The 24,727-nt window shown below is 30.4% G+C and overlaps 1 protein-coding gene across 6 annotated transcripts; it reads right to left on the reverse strand.

Annotated features, from left to right (window-relative positions):
* Window positions 1-346: 346 nt before the first annotated feature.
* LOC134692701 (MATH and LRR domain-containing protein PFE0570w-like) lies at window positions 347-24,520 on the reverse strand. Of its 6 annotated transcripts, none has more exons than XM_063553186.1 (15): window positions 24,414-24,520; window positions 21,087-21,284; window positions 14,659-14,742; window positions 12,881-12,971; window positions 11,629-11,784; window positions 11,158-11,307; window positions 10,359-10,440; window positions 9,092-9,136; window positions 8,568-8,665; window positions 7,809-7,881; window positions 6,672-6,754; window positions 5,574-6,125; window positions 5,029-5,058; window positions 3,464-3,538; window positions 347-2,491 (listed from the first exon to the last, which is right to left on the reverse strand). In XM_063553186.1, the coding sequence occupies exons 3-15, from the start codon at window positions 14,695-14,697 to the stop codon at window positions 2,319-2,321; spliced, it is 1,647 nt and encodes a 548-aa protein (XP_063409256.1). In that variant the 5' UTR covers window positions 14,698-14,742; window positions 21,087-21,284; window positions 24,414-24,520; the 3' UTR covers window positions 347-2,318. The 6 variants fall into 6 exon arrangements, with proteins under 6 accessions (XP_063409256.1, XP_063409251.1, XP_063409255.1 ...); XM_063553181.1 differs by having other exon boundaries at window positions 5,550-6,125; XM_063553185.1 differs by lacking the exon at window positions 24,414-24,520 and adding an exon at window positions 24,363-24,387 and having other exon boundaries at window positions 5,550-6,125.
* Window positions 24,521-24,727: the final 207 nt, after the last annotated feature.

Genomic DNA, 24,727 nt, shown 5'->3' on the forward strand with positions numbered 1-24,727 from the left:
ATAGATCATAGAATCACGTATTGCATTTCTTTTTATCAATAAAAATAATTTTGTGTTTTTCTTTTCTGAAAAGTAATAAATGCAAGAGACATGGAATTAATATTGGATGGTAAAGTGCATTTTTTGTCTGCAAACATGTCGTCATTTATCATTTGTTAAGCTGTAGATAATTGTGTTTACCCTAGATTGAAATAGGAGTAACAATTTGATGACAAAGCTCAGTATCTACTTGGTTGTGTAACATGTTCAAGGTAGAATCCAGAGTTTCGTTCCTACTCTACATAGGTATAAGTAACCTGTAATTATAACTCATTGTCAATGTCTGTAATAATTGATAAGATTTGAGAAAGGATTGATAACTTTATTTAAGCATAAATAGTATATGTACAACATACCATTATTGCACAGAATTAACTAACAAAAAAAGCAATGCATAATTTGTTAGAAGCCATTTAAAAGTCACAACATGAAACGATGATAGCATGAAGAAGTCGAGTTTTTTTAAGAGCAATTACATTATTACAACAAGTATAAAATAATTTATTCCAGGAAAAATTAAAGTTTCATAATACTGGTAAAAAAACAGTTTACTAATACAACAAATGATATAAAGAATGTTATAATAAAAAAATGCAAAAAAACGTTGAATGTTTCAATAACAAATTGATGGTCCTTTTAAACCAGTCGTAAATGTAAAACATGATTGTCTTTGTCAATTTATGATACAACAAGAATATACAAAATGCAACATAGAAAGTATTAATGGCCTAATACTGTGTTTTACCATATGTAATCAATATTCAGAATGATATGGTTATGTATTATTACAGAAATTGACAATACGTGACACACTATTTCATATGAGGGACCCACATTATACATGTGTTATCGTTCAAGTTAGAATGGGACATATAATGCAAATATTATGCATAACATAATTATTGAATAACATACATGTGTTACAAATCCTGATGTATAGTGTTATGTGCATATGGCATGCTGTCCATGAAGAGTCATTGATTGGAATAACATAAAAAAGAGATGGAAGGTTATGCCTAAAATAGGATTGGCTTATATCTTATATGTCTTATACGTTAAGTAAGAATGGTGCAAATCATGCATTTGTTATACCAAACGAAATAATAAAATATATTATATATATGTGTTAAACTTGAAATAAGAATCATTCATCTCATGTATGTTGTTGAATGTACCTGAATAAATAATGGGGACATTTCATACATATGTTATGCCGTAAGTATAAATTAAACTTACGTAAAAATGATGAATATCTTGTACAATGGGCGGTGAGAGAATTTACAATGTGAGTTGTCTTCCTTTTACTAGAAATAAATGACTCAAATATGATTTTTTTTGTCTTTGTTCGTATATCTTTGTCATGATTGTAACTGTCTTTCCTTGACTAGATCTTTTGTTTCCCGATTTATGTCCCCTCCCTTGTACCCTTATATCTACATTTTATATTTGCTAAAACATATGTTTGATAAGCCATGGCAGTTTAGAAAGTTTTGTTGATATGAGCAGTAAGATAGTAATATGCATGTTAAAAAATTACGATGTACTATAAATCTACAGTTTCGGACAAAGTTTTGTAAAATTAGAACATACACTGTACAGGACACGTGCATTAAAAGTACAATTTGTAATGCTTTAACAAAGATATATAAATAACAGATACATACATGTAGATAATAGGAACACATAATAGGGTTAATTAGCTGCCTATAATTAAAATCATTATTTAATGCATGCACTGTGTAAATTTCAATTGCCCTATTCAGTAAATTAGTAAAGCTACACACTATTTTATTGAATACACTATCGATCGTTCAGTGTCCTAGATTTTCCAAGGTTTTATCGATAAGTTTGATAAACATGATTACACGTATACACTTGGTAAACTTATTCGTTTTTATTTGAAATTTGTATACCTTTATTGACGCAAGTGCTCTCACTTGAATTTGTATTCATGTAAATATACACTTCACAACCTTTATAAAAGTATTCTTGTAAATGTCTGAAAATCACCGTCAGTGCTGTTTATTGTCGCCATTTTTCATCACAGAATTTGAGAAAGTAGAACTGTTATTCAATCACAATAAGATTCTGCTATTTGGAGTTTCATTAACCGAATGACATTGATAGCGTATCGATCAAAGTGATTTCATGACCATCAGAGATTTTATTTGTGTTTCAAGATTTTCAAATTTGTTCGTCCACATTAGTGTGTTGGCATACAACCTTTATGTCTCTCATAGTTAAAAATAATTTCAGAACAAAAGTTCAATTATTAAGTTTCAATTCTGTCTGTTGCCACTGTCAAAGACTCCACTATCATTTTTCACGATAATCTGCTTAGGTTCAATATATTCACTATGATCGGATGGAGTTGTCTGCCCGTGTAATTTGAAATTAACCATTTCTAGACAGCTTGTCATGCTCTCTGTACCCTCTGTATTTCGATCAGAAACTGCAATTAAAAATACCATAAAATTTAATACTTATCCAAAAGTAAATATAATGTCTTTGATTTGTTTATCAAATGTCTCTATTATCTATAAATATGTGTTTGATACTTGGGTTGAAAGAAGCTACAATTATCTTGTAGGTTATAAACTATTTACACAGATGTATGCCTCGCTATCATGGAATTTTGATAGTAAAATGCCAATGTAGAACTAAATGTCAAACAATGTAAACTATGCAAAGTATTCAAAGTCAACGAATCATTTCAAATGTGCAAGGGAAAACATCCCCTCTATAACTTCATGCAAAATTACATTTACTTATCATTTTTTGTACCATTAGATGACCTTAACGCGACGCAGCATGGAAAACAAATCTCAACGGAAAAAAACACATGTAAAATCCTACACAGCTGCTCACCAACTATCATAGACCTACCAATAGTGTTGCCCATTATTGCAGTCTTTTACATTGTTGGCATATCGCCGAGGCGCAACAAAAATGATAATCTTTACTGGTAACAAGCTATCACAGAAAACTGTTTTCAATAAAACTACCTTAACCTTTAGAAAGTACAATAAAAAAAATTATTCTTGATCATATGCTCTCGGGAATATGTACCAAATAAGACAAGCTTAGAATGCATGGGGGTATACCAAGATAGCTCAAATCAATCACCAGTCCGTTTTCAAAAACATGTCCATTAAATGCATTTTATTTCATAACAACTGTGCTGACTGCTAGACTTGTGATACCTTCGAGGAACAAAAAAAAAATCTGTGATATCTGGATTTGGGTGTTGTCCTTCTAAATGCCAATATTTCCTTATTTCTTCATTTTTTATATTGTTCAAAACTATTTACTATCAAAATAATTTAATTTATTTTTTTGTTATATTTACATTTTCGAATATATATTTCAACATAGTAGGATACCAATAGTCCAACATTACCGTATTCAATTTCATAATACCTACCCGAAACCAATTCATCATATTTTTGTAAAGAATTTTGGTCTTTATTTTCTGACATTGGCGAACGATCTGGAACATCTGAATGATACAAACTATATCAGTTAAGTCAAATAGCAAATAAACCAACCAATGTTTTGCAATCTGTTTATTCATTCTTTCATCGATAAATGATTTTCGAATTAATCAATAGTGACTGTTTTAACATTTGAATATATATAAGTTACATTGGTTTTTTGTCGAGCCTTTGACTTTAGTCGAAAAAGCGAGACTAAGCGATCCTACATTCCGTCGTTGTCGGCGTCGTCGGCGGCGTCAACAAATATTCACTCTGTGGTTAAAGTTTTTGAAATTTTAATAACTTTCTTAAACTATACTGGATTTCTACCAAACTTTGACAGAAGCTTGTTTATGATCATAAGATAGTATCCAGAAGTAAATTTTGTAAAAATAAAATTCCATTTTTTCTGTATTTTACTTTAAATGGACTTAGTTTTTTCTTCGGGGAAACAAAACATTCACTCTGTGGTTAAAGTTTTTAGAATTTTAATGACTTTCTCCAACTATCCTTGGTTTGTACCAAACTTGGACAGAAGCTTATTTATGATCATAAGATAGTATTCAGAAGTTAATTTTGTAAAAATAAAATTCCATTTTTTCCGTATTTTACTATAAATGGTCTTAGATTTTTCTGCGGGGAAACATTACATTCACTCTGTGGTTAAAGTTTTTAGAATTTTAATAACTTTCTTTAACTATCCTGGGTTTGTACCAAACTTGGACAAAAGCTTATTTATGATCATAAGATTGTATCCAGAAGTAAAGTTTGTAAATAAATAAATCCATTTTTTCCATATTTTGCTCTTAGATGGACTTAGTTTTTCTGTGGGGAACCATAACATTCACTCTGTGGTTAAAGTTTTTAAAATTTTAATAACTTTCTTAAAATATCATGGGTTTGTACCAAACTTGGACAAAAGCTTATTTATGATCATAAGATTGTATCCAGAAGTAAAGTTTGTAAAAAGATTACTCCGTTTTTTCTGTAATTTACTTTTAAATGGACTTAGATTTTCTTACAATCATAAAATAGTAAGAAGAGGAATATTTTTATTGATTTTTTTTCTCGTTGTTGTTGAGCCTGCGATTTACAGCAAAAAAAGGCGAGACACTGGGTTCTGTGGAACCCTTACACATTTTTTTATTGTGAGGTCGTTATCGTAGTCCTTGTTGTCTTAGTGGAGTAAGTTAGTTTTACAGTTTTTCATCGTTGAAGGTCGAACGGTGACCTTTAGTTTCTTACATCTAAATCAGTTTGTCTCTTGTGTATATTTGTCTCTGTGCAATTTTACCACAACTTCTGTTTTTTATATTGTAGTTGAAACTACAGAGGTCAATATTTATCAAAGGTACCAGGATTATAATTAAGTACGCCAGACGCGCGTTCCGTCTACATAAGACTCATCAGTGACGCTCATATCAAAATATTTATAAAGCCAAACAATTACAAAGTTGAAGTTGGAATAAAATTGTTGTTGTGGGGTTTCGTTCATATTGTTTAATGGACTTACTATCTGAATAGTATCCACTACTGGGCTCGTCTGAAAATGAAAGGAATAATTAATTTCAAAGGCTTGTAGTGATAAACTACTGATAGTATTTCATTAATTTAAGACAAAACAATCGAAAATTAAAGTATATACCAAGTGTTCATAGACAAACAGGCTAACATAAGGCACAGTTTCCTGTTTTTTGTATTACACATAGGTACACAAATCTAAACTTGATACAAAAAATATATAGAAAATAACTCAAACCGTTCCATATTAAAAAGGAGAGTCACATTACCGATTGGAATATTCTCGTTCAGAACAGTGATGTAACAATTGTCACAAAACAACAAAAAACATGCTCCCCCATTTGAAATAAATCTCGGTTTTTGTCAGGTTAATATTTTGCGATCTACGATCTATCTAGATCAGTGGTAACATCTTTGACTAAACTATTTTTATGGGTGATACTTATATCTCTTTTTTATTAATATAATCGTTACCCCCCATGACGTATTGTAAATATATATCTGAAACTATACCTCTGTTATGAACAAATAAGTCACCTGCACTGTTATCCCCTCGTTCATCTGAGACTTGTGCTACAGGGTTACAGCTGTGTTCTGTCAGTGAATACCCATCTGATGAATGTAGTTGTATACTACCTTCGTCTAATGTTTCAACTTGTGCTAATTCAACATGTTCTTGCATTTGTTCTTGATTGTCTAGGTTTTCTGTTTGGTGTATATTGAAAATATTTGTATTGTTGTCATTAAATTGTGCTTCTGAAGGTACGTGATGCCCAGATGAATAATCATAGGAAGATGAAATTTCACTAGTTTTATCCAATATTTCTGTAATAATTTTTGGTAGCTCGTCTGCAATTTTATTATCTTTCACTTGATTATGATATCTTTTGTCCTTGGATAATGCATTCTGTCGAGAACTGTTATTATTAGCAAAATCTGAATCATTGGTGTTTTTGTTGTTTTGATCTTCATCTTCGTCTAGACTACCACCAATGTCATTATCATCCCGATTCCTGTTTTCAACATTGTCATTGACAATCATATTATTTTGATGCGGAACCAGGGGTCTTCCTTGTTCTATATTTATTTCTGAAAATTAATACATCCTCAATAAACAGATACAAAACAATACATCATGATCAAGGTAGCACATCTCATTGTCTAAGGATTAATGTGTATATCATTGCTTTACCTTTTTTCGTTATTTCTTCTAGCTGATGTATTTAATCATTTTTCCAAATTTGAAAATCGTGACGAAAATTTCAATTTTCTTTTTGTGTTTGTAATGTATTCGCTAAAACTACCCCTGAATTGATTAAACTCTTCATGTTAACGTTTTCATCTATTGTTCAATTGTGTATATAAAATTGTTGAATTTTTTTTCTTCTGATGTACAGATTAATGACAAATGTGGTTTTGCGTTTTTTCTCTTTTTTTACTTCTAATTGTAAATTTGTTAGAAATGTAAGTTTATTTTCCTGGCTCAGTATTTAAGCTTATTTTCTTTCTTTTTTTTTTCTTTTTTTTTTATATATATTATTGTGTTCAGATTACGTGGTGTTGAATGAGTTCAATGTCTAGATATTAATTAAATGACTGCATGTCTTGATGACAAATTGCGCAATATAGTTTTACCTTGATCTTTTTTACGTCTGTGATTTCGTAAAACTATGATAAGGACTATGGCGACAATAACAAGAACAGCCAAAACTATAATTCTACAAATAAATAAACAATGAGCAATTTATCTTCGAAAATTAATTATCTATTATCCTTTAACCATATTACCAAGAAATTATGTTGTTTTAGTAGAATTATAATAAGAGTGAACATGGCGGATTACTGTCAAATTAAGATTTTCCGTCTCTTTTTAGGTAGAATTTGAATGCATTCTAAGATATTTAACATCTATATAAATGTCTATCCCAATATGTGTTTTGACTATAATATCCTTGTATTATTTTTTAACGTATACGAAAGTTTAGGTAAAATGATTTAAAAGGCATATAGTACCGCATAGTTCTCAGAACCAGTGTCTGTATATTGTAGAAGTAAAAAGTGTGTCTTCTAAAGAACATTTTTGTCTGTTTACTCCTCTACTTTTTGAATTTTTGCCAGATTTTCGGAATCCTCAGGTTTTATCCATGTATTAAAAAAAATTGCCCACTAACCCCTAATTTTCTTTTCATATTTTTATTACATATTATTTAAAAAGCCATATTTCAAAATCTTATGAAATCCTTGTTAATTTCTCATACTTTTTTAAACAAAAAAGGTGCCAATGTTAAGTGAAAGAAAAATCTAGAGAGAAGTATTTCCCGCCAAATTTTCAACAGCTTACATCTCGAAAACAAGTACATTTTTTCCTGTTTTTTAGTTTCTTTATTAATATACTTTCAATTTATAACAGCCTTTAAAACATCTTGTTATTTTAAAGCAGAGTAGCAAACATCCTTAATGGCCAGATTGATCTCCAGTTTTGTGTTAGCAGTTTAGTAAATTTATTTTTGCTGAAGCCATTTTGCATACTCAGTGTACTTTTGTTATATTTCATCAGACCATTCTGTCACAAAACAATCTTCCAATAATATTTACATATTTGTGCCTTGAATATTTTCAACAACATATTGGCCAAAAACAACCATTTTAACAACCTTATTTTGTTCCATTTAGATTCTCATATCTTTGTTGAATGAAGGACAAAAAATAATATGTTAAAGGCACCAGCTTACAAAAAACTATTCAGAAAATAACATAATTGAAAATTCTTACACTGCAATCAATTTGTTTGAAGATCCTGTAATAGTTGACACTGTTGTCTCTTCTCTACTTTCAGTTATTCTGTCTGTGTAATGATAATTGACGTGTATAATATGACTAACTTATGATGAATATACTACTATTTAACATATCTCGTACAATATGAATACAGAATCATAACATCTCATATCTCATGGCAACCGAAATGCGATAAATACAACAAGATAATTGTCTAAATGAACACAAAAGTAATCACGTGTATTATGTTTTCTTGTCGCACGAGGTGTCGCTGATATTGCGTTTAATATTTCATTATATTTGAAATGGTACGATTTGATAGAAATTACTGCTTTAAGATTATATTTTTCAGTTTACAAAATGATTCAAAAGTACACAAACCTAAAGTGAAGGATTGATAAAGCCATTCTTTTTAAAACTTTTTGAATTTAATTACCAAAGACAGATATACAATACATTAGACATTTTTTAGTATTTATATGTTCAAAACTTGTCTTCCAAAACTGAGAAACATTCAAAAGCAGACTTTTGATAACTTTTTTTATATTTCTTTTTCGAAATACCGCATTCGGATCAACAATACATTGGTACAATTTCAGAAATAAACATTTATGCTATATATGCATAACGTTTATAGTAAGACATTAATATGTCATTGAGTCGCTGACATTGCACACTTACAATTTTATTTAAGTATCTGTTTTCATTACGGTTTCATGTTTGAATATAAGTCAAATTTAGGAAATATTTTACCTTTTGATTGCGTTATACCTTTACTTTGAACCAAAGTCACGATTGATTGTATGTCTGCCAACGTGGGTAGCTTATTGCTAGTTGTAACGTCTTGGCCACTGTTAAACAGTAAATGAATTATTTATTTTAGCAAATCAACATAACCCAGAACTTTTATATATAGTTGTTTTGTCTCATATTACCAAAACAAGTAGAATTAATTGTGTCACAAATTTCTCTTTTAATTATTTTCAGTAGAATAGAGATATTTTTAATTTTCATTTATAATACATTTTTTCTTTTATAATAGGTTTAGTAATGAAATATTAACTATAAAAACTTCGACGCGCTTTTGTGAATTAATATTCATAAGAAACGTTTAAACCGTAAAGTTTGAAAGCCAAGTATGTATATGAATCGAAATAGTTTCAGAGTTATAGAACATAAAAAGGCAAAATATATGTAAGATCAACCCCAACTTACCTGGTGGTGTTCAATGTTTCGCAGAGGTTAATGTTTAATTGATTTTTACACAACATACGTACTTTTGAGTTTTCATAGACGTTAAAGGTCGTTGTGTTTCCTTTATACTGAAAAATAGATACCAGCTGTTATGATATGATTAAAACAATGACTGCATGATAAAGTTGTTATATATTTTTATCAGAGAACACACAAATGGCTGTGTATTGCAACAATTTAAATTGCCAAAATACTGAACACCGAGGACAATTGAAATCGGAATCCCTAATCATTTGGCAAAATCAAGCACAAATTGATAACAAAAGAAGGGCGATAGATACCAGAGGGACATTCAAACTCATATATCAACTGTCATATTCCTGACTTTGTACAGGTATTTTCTTATGCAGAAAGATCAAAGAGGAATATGAAACAAAAACTACAATAATCTATTATACTGCACTGAATATTTTGTGACTTCACCGTTTCAGAATCTAATGCATCCTGGGTAATATTTTCAAAAGCGTACACCAAGCGTTTTGATTGGTTTAAAACGTTATAAACAATGGAAATTCAACCAATGACGTAACGTTGTTTTCACTTTGGTTCGAACAATGAAATTACCCATGATGCTTTAGATTCTGAAACGGCCAATTGATACCTAATAAAGAATTACAGAACAAATGTTAAAATCCGTGATCCAACTAATGATAAACATAAGCAAATTACAATAACCAATAAAATCATTATATAACTTATAAACCGACCTGGAAAAGTCATTGATATAATAAATATTAAAATATAAACAAAATCCGAAGACAATTAAAAAAGGAAAGTTCCTTTTCAAATGGAAAAAAAGTGCAAACTCATCAAACAAATATAAAACAACTGTCATATTCATATTTGAGTACAGGCATTTCCCGATGTAGACAATGATGAATTTTCATGAAATTTTTAAATCATTGGAATCTTTATGATTTTTTTACCGCCAGCCGAACTTGGTTGTACCTGTAGCTGCGTAAACATCTCATACATCCAAATAAACACATTGTATTATAAATAGCTGCTTATAGTTGGTCTTAAAAATAATTCACTGATATGGCTTCAACAAAAATTATGTACAATGAACATTGTTCGTTAATTATATATACTGTTCTTCAGATTTTAAATATTTAAAAAAAAATGCTCATTATGTTTAAAGAATTGTATTGCCCAAGGCTGTGCGATTCACATTTCCATTCTTTTGTAATAGCTGCAAATAAATTTCAGAACGATTGATACTCATATTGCTAACATTACAGTATGAATAAAGCAAAACGTAAACTTATTGTTAGGAAGAGGTTAAAATACCTTTCAACTGTTACCTGGATAGGGAAACACGGGCCACAACCGGTTTTGTTCTTCATTGTACCTGGTGAACATTTGACACATGCTGTAATAATAAAGAAGAGATTGTAGCATTTCAATGTATCATCGCCAAAGCTCATTTTGTCTATTTGTTATAGTCATTTTGAAAAGATATTTGTTGGTACATGGTATTTGAGTACAAAAACAGAAATACCCAACTCTGAGGAAAATATTTAACGAAAATTCCCGAAGCTTAGGTCAAAACCAAAAACTCATTCTCATCAAATGAGTGTGTAACAGCTGCCATATTGCTGACTTGGTGCAGACAATTTCGGTATAGAAAATGGTGGTTTAAAGCTACATAAAAGATCTGACCTGTATGACAGTCGAATAAAATTCCATTATATTGCAACGATGACAAAGCCGGGGAAATCTTTTAGTTATATCCATGTACAATAGATCTAAGAAAACAATCCAAAACATTACAAAATAAATAAGTGGAAATAACTTTACCAAAATGTATACATAGGAAGATGTGGTATGAGTGCCAATGAGACAACTCTCCATTCAAGTCACAATTTTTTTAAAGTATACCATTATAGATCAAGGTACGTTCTTCAATACGGAGCCTTGCCTCACGCCGAACAGCAAGCTATAGAGGGGCCACAAAAATTAGTAGTTTAAAACCATTCAAACGGGAAAACCTACGGTCTAATTCATAGTGTTTTAGATATGTTTATGAGCGTAACCGTTCTACGACAAATGTGAAAACGTAGGCTTTACTGAGCCAATTACTACTCACTTCCATTTGTATGCAAACTTTCATTTATTCCACATTCACGTGTATTGGCACAAGCACATGGGTCGCCATAGTAACACTCGTCTGTATTACACTTACAATACTTGGCAAATTGACAAGCTTCGGCACCGTATTCTCGGCTAGGTTCAATATCTGAAATGTTTTTAATAAATCCAGGACAAATGACATTATTCAATTAGTAATGTGTATACAATAAACAGGTTTCTTTCTGGGTGATATGAGAAGACAAACATTCAAAATAATAAGGTGTAATTGCCGTCAAAATTGTTAATTTATTCAATTATTCAGACTCAAATTAATTTTTAGTTTATTGAAAATTTGTTTCAGTTGTATATTCATCAGTTGAAAAAGGGTTGTGTGACACATACAAAAATGCTGTTAAAAAATAAAAAACAGAATAAAATAGGATATGTTAAATAGAAATATATCAATTAAAATTGTTTAGATAGATACCATGTGCAGCACATTTATCCTCATTTCTATTCTCAAAACACGTTGTTAGAGTCAGATCAAGTGTAGACTGTATATAATCAGGCTGGACAAGTCCTGGTGGACATGATGTACAGATGTCGTTTGTGTATTCAACCTTGCATGGTAAAATTTCATGTCCTACAAATAGATAATGTCAAATATATTATAAAAACAAATGCTCTAACTGTTTATTGTACAAAACATATTTACAAATCATTATGTTCATATTTTCATGAAGACATCTTTTATATTGGGTTTTCTCAATCATTTGGGATTATTTATAGTTGACATATTCTTGTTGCATAATGTACAGCGGTTAACATGTTTAGTTAGGAGAATCAGTGATGGTTGATAATTTTGTTTTTTAATGAACACATTTTCAAACTGATCATCACATATTATGAGATAAAATGTACCAGTGATACAAGTAAAATCCCGACATTAACCGTACAAAGGCAGTATAGTGACTTGTTAGTTTAAATGTACCAATGGTATAAGTAAAACATCTACATTGATGACACAATGGTAGTATAGTGATTGTTTATTTTAAATGTCGAAATTCAGGTCTTAAAAAAATAAACATGTAGACCGTGGTTAAAAGACTCTTAGGTAATAATCGAACATTTGATGTTCATTTTTTTAATGAGTAAATTTTAACCGTCACATGATCATTCGGAAAAATGCATCATAATTTCCACTTTAGAAATTATACTTATTGCTATACTGCTGAAATATCTTGATTGGCTAAGTATATTTTCGATATGTATGATTTAAATCTACTTCTATACAGGTATAACATAATTTTTCTCTTTCGTCATTCTTAAATGATGTTTGCCTCTTTGTTTTAAAACAACAAACTTTTGAAAGAATGTTATAAATTGACAGTATATAAGTAAAGGAGCTAGTAAGCAGAAAAAAGGTCTGTGTGCTTGTTTTGGAGATATAAGCTATTGAAAATTTGGCGGGAAATTATTCTCTCTAGACTTTTCATACATTAAACATTGTCACCTTTTCCTTTTTTAGAAATACGAAAAAATAACAAGATTATTTTTATATTTTCAAATATTGCTTTTTAAACTATATGTAATAAAATCATGAAAAGAAAAGTAAGAGTTAGCAGGTGACATTTTCAATGGCACTATATGTATAAAACAAAAGGATTCCGAATTGCTGGCAAAGGTGGAAAAACATGAGCAGCGAACATCCTTGATCAACATTACCCTCATTGGCTTACCCGGTTCACAGTAAGATATAGGTATACAGCGCCTAGTTGTATTTCCAATTTTTCGTACGATATATTGTTTAGTAGTCTCACAAAATCCAATCTACAAAGTTAAAATATTTACATAAATATATTCATTGCCGTTTTTGTTAAGATTTCCCGATATGCATGATAAGTATATAACATATTGTCCATAAGTTAAAACTAAAATTGTCTCTATGATTTGATAAAATGCCTGAATGTGATAAGTCATTAGTGCTGATAATAAGAGGTTACATTTTTCTTTAACTTTTAAAGATCATGTAATGGTTAGGCTTTCAGAATGTATTTTCCTTTTCAGCATAACATATTACGCGTTCCTGATGAAAAGTTTACAGAAATACGTACACCGGATATTTCAAAATTCCGCTTCTTAAGTTTTCCCTATATTTGAGAGCGCATTTCTTTCCTAATTTCAAAGATATGATATCCGTAAGTTTGTTAAAAAATGGAATGAAAATTGGGAATGTGTCAAATAGACAACAACGCGACTAAGGAGCTAACCAATGGGCTTTCAAAAGAGCAAAAGAATCCCGTACCCGGAGGCTCCATTATCTGTCGTGGGTGTTTTTGCATTTATTTGTGATGTATTCTTGAAATGTAATGTTGCCATTTTAGCAGTATTTTTAATATTGCTATTTAGCGGGAGGGCTGGCTAGCCATAAATTCATGTTCTGTACCATGTCAGAAATATTATATTGCTTGTATATTATGTATTTGTCGTTTGTTATTGTTGCACTGCGAAATTTAGTGTTTATCTTGTTCCATTGTTTCCGTCTAATTTGATGTGTTAACGTCGGTTTTAATTTGTATCCCGGATTAGTTTTTACACGGATTTGTTTTTATTCTATTGATTTATGAGTTTTGAACATCGGTATACTACTATTGCCTTTATTTTTTTCAATCTATTTATGACTTTGAACAGCTGTATGCTGCTGTTGCCATTATTCAGATTCAGTTGGTCCCTAAATTAAAATGTATACTAGTTCAGTGATAATGAACGACATACTAAACTAAATGAACTAAAATTAAAAATCATACAAGAGTAACATAGAACGGAAGCTCCTGACTTGCGATAGGCGGGAAAATGCGACAACAGTAACGTAAGTATATCCCGTTCATATCTTAAGATATCTTATCAGCTAGATTAACCATAATGAAATATTAGTAAATAATACTTATGAAATTTTCTTCATAATACAATATAGATAAGTACAATTATAGTATAATGATCATGCATGTATTATAGTGTGACAGTTTATAGAATTTAAAACTACTTTGAGCTAAATAAAGAATATGGTAGTTTAAAAGAAGGAATGATAGAACAGTCGTATAATTCCATGATGATAATCTGGACGTTGATGATAATGCCAATAACAATAACGTTGTATGAACTTACCAGAAATATGTGCCCCTTTTGATGACATTTAGAAATTTTTGATATGTTGTTCATTTTAAAATACTAAGTTGCTGCAAATTGATAGTTCTGTATCTCGAGGTGTATACATTATACATTCTCTTTTTTTTAAATTCTAACACTACTTGCTATCATCGGACCAAAAATATTAAAATTAAGTAGGTACACAGCCGTACTAAACATTGATTGTAAGGCAAAATAATAAAAAGCAGTTTGGAAAATGAGGGATATAAAAATACCAATGTTGAAAGAGAAACAACATTACAAGCAGAAAGTGACGCTCCATCGATAACGACTAATGAAAAAAGGATCCTTATCATTTAAAACTACTCACCAACAGTAAAGCGATTACTAGAAACCGCAAGGCCCACATGATTTGCGTTTTATTTTATGTTATAGAACCTCTAGATACAATAATCTACAAAATATACAAATACATGACAGATCGTAATATAGAAACAGTAGCAATTATGTTTAAGTAGTGTATTTTTTAAGTGTTTTAAGTGGTGAAATTTTTTGTGTTAAAATTTGCTGTTACAAAATATTAAAAATTAATTTAAATTAAGGAATGTATCTCCCTCATGCAAAGCTCTGATTCCTTTCACTGATTTGGCTATACTTTTTGGACCTTTTGGATTATAGCTCTTCATCTTTTATATAAGCTTTGGATTTCAAATATTTTGGCCACGAGCATCACTGAAGAGACATGTATTGTCGAAATGCGCATCTGGTGCAAGAAAATTGGTACCGTTAATTTTATTAAAACGGACACTTTGCAATGTGTCCTTGCATCTGGAGTGTATGATTTTCTACAAAAAAAAGTTGTTAGTTGTTATCAATTTGTTTGCTGATTTTGTTTTAATCATTTGCGTAGGTACTTTCAGTTTAGATATTTTCTCGGATTCGGTAATTTTGTTATTTTTACTTTTGACCAGACATTGCATTAACGTATCAATAAAGAGTATCCATTTATTTTTTTACATTATCTGTCGGTCTCTTATCTACTTACGAGTTTTGTTTATTTGTTTTCTTCCACATTGAAGATGGTATTCCTTATGAAACGTTAGGGGTCTTTTTTGGTCTATCTTACGGTTAGTCTATGGCTTAAACGGACCTAAATGTATTTGATCAAAGATAGGATTTTCAATTATGAAAATTTTCTTCTATAATCTTTTTGTTTTTGTTCATAGAAAGTCCAACAATGTTTCAAGAATTTTTTTATCATGTATTTCAAAAGTTCCATATAAGGTTTAGTGGTAATTAGATTTCACATATTATTGCTACTGTACTTAGTTTCTACTGTAACCATTTGATTTCAATAATCAATCAATTAATATTTTACATAACTAACATACAAATAGTGTAATATAACATTTCAGTATGTATATAAATATAAGAAGATGTAACATGATTGATAAAAAGACAACTCTTCACAAGAGACCAAAACAGAGATTCATATATAGGTTACCATACGGCCTTCAACAATGTAGCTTTTATGATTTTGCTAATATAAGAAAGGATTGCAATCCGAATTTACATTCTTGGTGTAATTGCTAAATATCTTTCGAAATTAAAATTGAATACCTTCGCCGAGTCTGTTTTTGTAACATATCTATTTGACTATCATCTGAATGAATGAAAACTCGTTTTAACGAGCAGGTTTGTTTAACGAACTTGTAATCTAAAATAGTTATAAAAGGTGCCATGATTATAATTTAGTACGCCAGACGCGCGTTTCGTCTTAAACACATTTTCCGGTTGCTCGACAGTGAAAACCAATTGTACAAACAAAGGAAATAAATAGTAACAAACTACAACCACTTAATTACAGTCTCCTGACTTTGCACATACAAGGTGTGGCGGGGGTAAACATTTATGCAGTGCCCAACCCTTAACTAAACATTGGACAGTGATGTAATAGCAGAAATAGAGAGAATATATATAAACCGTTACGCACACCAGTAATTTCTTTTAAAACAGGGAACCAATTGATATGTTATACCTAAAAAAATATGCAAAAGTACATTTTTGTCCGTTTCAATTCTTGAATATTTTAAAACTTCCTAAAACGATTAATAATTGTAAGAACGTTTTAAATGTTACTAAATGAACTTTTAGGGTTTTTTAGCTTTAATAATTAAAAACTACCTTTCTTTTTTCGAGAAACGCCCACGACCTACACACCAGAAAGATCAAATATATTGCTACATTGTAAAATACACCCTTAGATTTAAGCGTTTCATGATTGTTACAAGAATGTTGAAATTATCTTTAGGCTTGCTTTTGGTTACAGCGAAAAATCTATGATTTAAATAACGTAGTTTATTTGATATTTTTGGTATTGTTAGTGGTCATATCTAATGGTGTGTTATTATAAGAGGCTATTGTTTAGTTCATTGTAAATTGTTCTTAATGTTTTGTTTTTTGTCACCAATCTTAAATATCTTTATCGCTATTTTGTATATTCGCAGATGAAAACAAAAAAATATTTCGGGATTTGTACATTAGACAGCAATCAGTTCAATTTTCCTGTTCAACCAAAAGTTTTTTTAAAATGGTATAGTTTAAAATAAAGGCAACAATAGTTTACCGCTGTTCGAAAGATATAAATTGATTGAGGGAAAACAAACTAAAACCGAGGGAAACACATCATTTATAAGAGGAAAACGACAAAACAACAGAAGCACTGAAGTGAATATAAAACAAACGACAATGCAACACACACAGAAACAAACTATAAGATAACAACATAGTGAGGTGGTTGTCAGTAATAGATTATCTGTGATTAACAATGATATGTTTTACTTGTCGTAGCCACAAGAAACCCTTGTTTTAACATATGCAACTAGTTTTTGAAAATACTTCTACTATCTTAGCTATTTCATATGTCAAATTGTATACAAATAACATCTATCAGTCACGGAATTGCCCTTTATCATCATGTATATATATGGACAATTTTTCTTCTGATTTTCGACTTTTTGTTTTTGTATAGATTAAAAAAACAAATTCCAAGGAAATTTTAAACAGGATGTCTATAGCGAATGGCAGAATCAAAAGCTCAAAAACATCAAACGAATTGGTTACAACTGTGATATATCTTATTTGGTACGGGCATTTTCCTATGTAGAAAATTGTGCATTAAACCTTGTTTTATAGGTAGCTAAATATCTCACAAACACAGAAAACTAGGGGAGTTTATTTATCTAGGAAGCATCATCAACGTGGATACGCTGATGTAAAAGCAAAAACCAACAAAGCCAGAGTCATCTTTAACATTCTATATATATATATATAGCTAGGGAATGTATGGAGTGCCAAGAACATCTGAAGAAGCACAAAAATAAAATATTTCAATTCCAACGTAAAATCAGTGCTCTTGTATGTATCAGAGACATGGAGAACAACCAAAACAATGTTGTCTAGACTCCAAAGGTTCATCAACAACAGCCTAAGAAAATTCATGAACACCAGATGATTCGACAAAGTAAGAAATGAAGACCTATGGAAAAAGTTGAACAAGAACCTATTGACATCCAAATCAAGAAAAAAAAGGGTATGGATAGGCCACACACTGCGCAAACCAACAAGCATTACAAGGAAGGCACATAACTGCAACCCTCAATGAAAAAGAAACAGGACGATCAAAACACACCTGGCGCAGGGACACAGAATATGAAATAAGGCAGCAAGGACATAACTGGAACACATAAGAAAAGCTGGCGCTAAATCGAGTAAGATGGAGAGAGTTCATCAATGGCATATGCTCCCCGGAGGAGACAAGGGCCTAAGTAAGTAAGTAAGTAAACCTTTCACTTGTATGAAAGTCGCATAAGATTTAACTTTAGGTTGTCAAATAGGAAGCCGGAAGTTATCTACATACGGAAATAAAACAGATCAAATTTGACCAAAACTTACTCTCACACCCTTCAACTTTAAGTATGTAATTTAAACAAAAAGAATATCAATGAATAGTGAGTGGCCGTGTGAATACAATTGAACAATTGTAAACCAATTATCAATATGTCATGTTTATAAGATTCCTATTAACGAATGAGGAAATGACTGGCATCCAACAATATACCAAGTACCAATTAACCAGATTCTTGTCTATTACCAGTATAATAAAAATATCTATTCGTTGATAAAAACATAGAAACTTCAATATGCATGTTTCAATAACTTCTATACGTGTAGTGATGATGTCTCGGAGATTGTATCAGTAACATTTAGTAAAAACTATCACTTTACCCCAATAATTAAAATTGATTATCCATAGTTTCCGAGGCGCCATCCTATTAGCAAGGAAGTAAAATGAACAATATAAAATAATCCGTTCCGATAATCCATGTTTACTAATTGACATCCTTCCTTTAAAAATTCAATTATGTATTATTATTATATTATATAATTGAAAGTGCAATTAATAAAATGCTTATCCAATTTCCTGTCATCAAGATAAATTATACAATAAACTGTATAATGATACATATGTCATCTGGATCTAACCATTTTGTGCTGAGGACAAATTTAAATACATAATTGAATTGCTCGGACAGACAGGATAGACGCGGATATCTCGACTTACCATTATTACGAAAATATGAACGCTAAAAAGCTCAATTGTATGTGTAAATATGTGCAAAACTGTAATATCTTAAGGAAATAAAATATATTGAACCGTATGTGATAAAAAATTTCAAACCCACAAGCCACTTTATCTTGATATTTTTAAAACGTATCACCAAAACACCTTTTTATAAGTTATCAATAACGTACTAGTATAATTAATACTTGTGAGAATTCTTGGTTTTCTTCAAAAAAGTAGGACAAAGATATTTAAAAGTAAAGTAACTTTGGATCCTTAGAACTGATGAGCTAGACAAATTAGGTTGATATTAATCATCGAATATAAAACGGATGTTTATAGTGTCCATTCAATCTGAATTGGAACATTAACAGAGAAAATATATTTTAGGATTTTGTCTATATATCAAATATATTAAACATTTAAGTGTGTAACATTTACGTGGCTTAGTACTTACATTTTGTGATAGAGCAGCATTTTATAATAAGCAATCCGTTCATATGTCATTTTTTGTAGTTATAAAATCTTTTCACAATTTCTAAAGCGTCTGTTTACATAGTTAGTAAGATAATTCAAATTTTGAATATAATCTGTAAAAACATGGGGTATTCCTTGAGTGGGTATCTACCTGTTCAAAAATAAATAACAGGTAGTAAAGGGGTAGTAAAGATGACCTAGATAGCTAGTCTGTTAAAATTTGAATACTTTTAACAAAATGTATTCATACAATGTCATTCAGGAAAGCAGTAACACTAATAACTAGAACTCGATGAATATGTGTTATAATATGACACATAAATTATGTCTAAAGAATGCTATCGATAGGTAATCTTATATTGCATTATGATATATCTAATTAGTATGGGTAGTTTTATATAGTTTCCGGAGTATTTCCCGTCTGTCGATGTAATGTTTTGAGGACATCATTCTAATTGAAATCAGTATTTTACATGACATTCAAGTTACAAAAGTCATTTTCATATTTTGCAAATTGAGTTAATTTTGTTTATTTTTAAAAAAGTTAATAACGATATACAAGAAGGATAAACCAAACAAACTACTGTAAACTTATTCAATAATAAATCCTATCTGGCTTTGTTTCGTTGAACTTATACAAAAAAAACTTTCACTCATTTCAAAAGTTCTATACAAAAATGAAACAAAAAGAATATACTAGGTTTTCTTTAATTGTTTGAAATAATACAATTATAATTTAAAATCCACGTATACATATACCATTTTTATGAATTCATCAATTGAAGCGGAAATTTTCCCAATTATTATCAATACATATGTCTAGATAACTGTTCATGTATATAGACGGATATTTTCGCTTTATCAAACCAAAGAGACAAATAAACCTCAGAAACATACAATATTTTTCCGGAGCATCTGTTGTCCCTTCCGATATTGGTGAATGACAATCGTAAATACATTTGGCCAACTGGATAGCTACCCCGTCTAACAGCAATGCTGCATGATCTTCCGTCGGGGCCTACGTTGTTTATGAATCAATACTTAGCAAAATGCACAGCTTGACAAGAATAACGATGGTATCCGTAAACCTTTAAAGAGTTGACGTTACCACTTATCAACATCCATTCAATAAATTAACTGTAACCAACAAACCCTGTTAGGGAACCAGATCCTTGAATATTTAAAAATCTGAACTATTTATTATTTGGCTTAACTGCACACAACATATTGTGTCATCTATGTCGGCTTTTGTTTATTAGTGTTTTGAAAGTAACTATTTTAAGTCCTCAACCAGTTTCATTTCTAAAATTTAAGAACAGTTCTTAATTTTTAAATTAAGATTTGAAAAATAATGGAGTTGGGTATTTTTCAAGTGCACCAAATGGTTCTTTTACCTGTTTGACATTTTTTACTCTTTACAGTACACTCCCATCCAATCTTATCAAATCTATGAGTTTTAGTTCAATAATTTGTTCATTGAAAAAATATGAGGCGAATTTAATTTCTACAAATCAGAGAAAAAGTAAAATCCCCAAAATACTGATCTCTGAGTTAAACTCAAAACGGAAAAATAAAGGCAACAGTAGTATACCGATGTTCAACACTCATAAATTACTAATCAAATGGCAAAATCAAATGATAAAACACATTAAACGAATGGACAACCTTATTCTTGTCTTTATGCTAAATTTACTTACTAGATCTGTGATCTGATGGTAAGAGCTGTATATTTTCTTCTCGGCAACCTTTTGGTCCGTTTCAACAAGACCATTTTGGACAGGTTTGTAGGTATTATTATGGGTTCCAACTGTGTGCAATACAACCACAAACTTCTTACTGTATAGCTATAGCTAAGAATCACAGTTTATAGCCAAATGCAGTATTATTTTATCTTACTGAAAAATTAAATAAAATTGTCCATGACCCTGATTCGTATTTTTTTTCCATATAATATAAGATTATTTGTTTTTCTTGTGCAAAGTTATTTACAGACCAAATTAATCATTTTCAAAATCCAAACCCTCTCGATCCGTCTTACAATTTATGTTAATTAATAGTATGTTAAGCATGCAGTGTAGTAAATAATTAACACTCACTATACTACATCCTATCGATACGTATATTACATTTTCGGTCCAAACAAAAACTTTTAACAAGGAAATTTTAACTTTAACAAGTATATATACAGGCATCTGAACTAAACATTTATGTTCTTAAATTTCAATAAGTCACGATGTCACAAATAAGAATCAGACTTGGTCGTATTGCATAGGGTATAAAGGAAGAAGGAAGTAGGACTTAAATTACTTATCGTCACACATGTTATCACAGGAAAGAATGTATTAGGTTTTCAGACTTCTGTGTAACACATGAATGTTTCTTTAATCCATTACATATTAGGATGTCAAAACTTGCACACTAAATAACTTTAAATTATTATTTTTTATTGTAACTTGTTAATCTGATATTTTTTCAATTTCGTACTTTTTTGGCTTTATAAATATTTTGATATGAGCGTCACTGATGAGTCTTGTGTAGACGAAACGCGGGTCTTGCGTACTTAATTATAATTCTGGTACTTTTGATAAATGTGACTAAGCTTGTTTGTTCTTCTTCTCGCTGAAAATGTTTAAATGACATATTCATCTAAAATAGTATTTGCAAAGTTTTATTTAACAGATTGAACACAAACCTATAGTATTTATCTTTGAATTGCTTTTGTTTTACCATTCGTTTACTGTCTTATAATAACATTGTGTGTTTGAATTGAATAAAATACAAATGATTGATTGATAGTCCTTACAAGCTTAATGCTCTTCAAAATAATACTTTATATAATTTAAAGTACAACAGAGCTTTCCATGGTAATTTTAAAACAATACATCGAAAAAATAAACGAAAAGGTTGACAAAATGCAAAGTTTTATGGAAAAAGTATAAAGCATAACAATGTAATTATAATAATTGAAAGCTACTGTGTGTACTTTTATTGAGTGGTAATAGCGCTCATTGAGTGCATATTTTTAATATGAAAAGCTCAATTGTGTGATGTCATGGATTTGACACAAGAAAAACCTTTGGAATTCATATAAAAGAGGGACCAAAGATACCAAAGGGACAGTCAAACTCGTAAATCTAAAACAAACTGACAACGCCGTGGCTGTTACTTTTCGTCAACCACGTGTCATCTAGAATTATGAGCAAGGAATTGTTTGTTATGGATCAGACAAATGAGTTCAGGTGGGTGAACTGTTAGTTTGTCAGCTTATTCGTAAAAAAAATCAGAGAGAAGACGTTTTGGTTATATTTCGAGAAAATCGCCTTTAATATGTAAAAATAAAATAATTCCAATCCAACTTTAACCATATCAAAATGTAACTTTCTATATATTTTTTATATTTACTAGATTCACAAGACTCTAGGTAAAAAACCCGAATCAAAGGTACGAGGTTTAATTGATAGATGCGTATACCAGTTTTATCCTACACGAACTCGTTAAGAAACCTAGTCATATAAGTGTGTACGCCATATAAGTGTTTTCTCCTTCAAAACTTTATCAAAGATACCAGCCTTATAATTGTGTACAACAAATGCGTGTTTTCTACTAAAAAAAACTTATCAAAGACACAGCTTTTATTAGTTTTGTACACCATATCCGCGTTTTTCCTCACCTAAATTTCAAAGATAACAGCCTTATAGTTGTGTATACCATATGCGCGTTTTCTCCTTCAAAAACTAATCAAAGATACCAGCCTTATAGGTGTGTAGACCATATGAGCCCTTTCTCCAATAAAAACTAATCAAAGATATCAGCCTAACAGTGTTGAACACTATATGCGCAAATACATTATTAGTCTTTAAATTATGTACGCCATATGCGCGTTTTCCCCTACAAAAACTCATCAGAGATACCCGACATATAGTTGTGTACACCATAAGCGCGTTTTTGTCCTACAAATCCTCATCAAAGTTTAAGATACTAGACTTCTTATAGTTGAGTACACCATATGCGCGTTTTCCCCTACAAAAACTCATGAGTGATGTAAGTCATAAATAAAATAAACTATCAGGAATCCGCTATCAGGAACAAATTAAAGAATATAATATGAAAAGAAATATCAGGCATTTAAGTTTTTGGCAAAATAATTTGGTCCTCTCTATTTTTTGCAGAAACTGTGAACATGCATGAATATACTTTAAATTGCATTTGAATATATACAGATATCTTCGCTAGCCAAGGGTTACGAGCCACTCACATCCTCCAAAGGAGTGGAGAGAATCGTAACCCTTGGCTGCGAAGATTAGTTATAGGTTAGACTATAATTGGTCATGTTTTATGAAGATTTAAGCCCAATGCGAGGGCTTATATCTTCATAAAACATGACCAAGTATTGTCTGACCAATTTAGAACATATTCACACTTTCGAGTGACCTTACAAAATAATCCTTTTCCATTGTAATATTCAAACCTAAATAAGAGTTCACTTTTTATAATGAACTATTAATGTAAAACATAGGTAATCATCATTTCAATGGATGGAATGAAATAGCTCTGACATAGTTTGTCAGGACCAAATGAATAAATTGTTTTTCTTCTGCTTCAGGTAAAATTTAATACTTATTTATCTTAAGATGTTTTTGTTTTAAAAAGCAACACAATATTATATAAATTTCCTTTTTGAAATTTGATTTTTTTATGAATATGAAACTCTCCTTATAAATATTTAATTTAAGACCATTCAACATTAAATGGTTACTTTCTATTGATAAATTTACATGAATTGTGTTTCTCTGAAAAAAATCCTTTGCTGTATATATCAGCAGTCTGGCATTGATTTCTTAAAAGAATAAAAAATCCCTCAAATGTCAGGTATAAAATTAAATGAATACTATTTTACTGTATTATGTCCACTTGATTTGATACAATCTAATTACAAGTATACCCTAGTAATCAATATGTCAAAATTTTCTTACATTGTATGAAATGATGAATTAACTCCCATTTACCTGGAACAAGGCACTTACAACATATAACAAAAATTCAAAAATAATGTCCACCTCAGGGGCGGATTAGGGAGGAGAAGGTCCGAGGGTTGGAACTCCCCTTTTCTCCTGGTTACCTTGATTAAATAAAACGTCAGTAATAATACTTAAAAAATATAAATTTAAAGGGAAACCCCACATTTTATACCTTTGTGTTGTATGTCACATTAGACATGTTGACCTTGATATCTTAGTGTTATCTAGATCTTTAGATAAAGTTATACAAAATACGAAGGTGCAGTAAAATAGTATTTCAACAATACAAAACTGTCATGCTTATTCAATGTATTAAAAGC

Source organism: Mytilus trossulus, chromosome 12, assembly GCF_036588685.1.
Source record: "Mytilus trossulus isolate FHL-02 chromosome 12, PNRI_Mtr1.1.1.hap1, whole genome shotgun sequence".
Taxonomy (NCBI): domain Eukaryota; kingdom Metazoa; phylum Mollusca; class Bivalvia; order Mytilida; family Mytilidae; genus Mytilus; species Mytilus trossulus.

Coding starts and splice junctions, on each gene's coding strand:
- LOC134692701 (XM_063553181.1), bottom strand. CDS start 14,697: ATGTGGGCCTTGCGGTTTCTAGTAATCGCTTTACTGTTG. Junction 11,308..11,628: donor GGATAAATGTGCTGCACATG/GTATCTATCTAA, acceptor AAAACATTTCAG/ATATTGAACCTAGCCGAGAA. Junction 6,126..6,671: donor CAGACGTAAAAAAGATCAAG/GTAAAACTATAT, acceptor ATTAATTTTCAG/AAATAAATATAGAACAAGGA.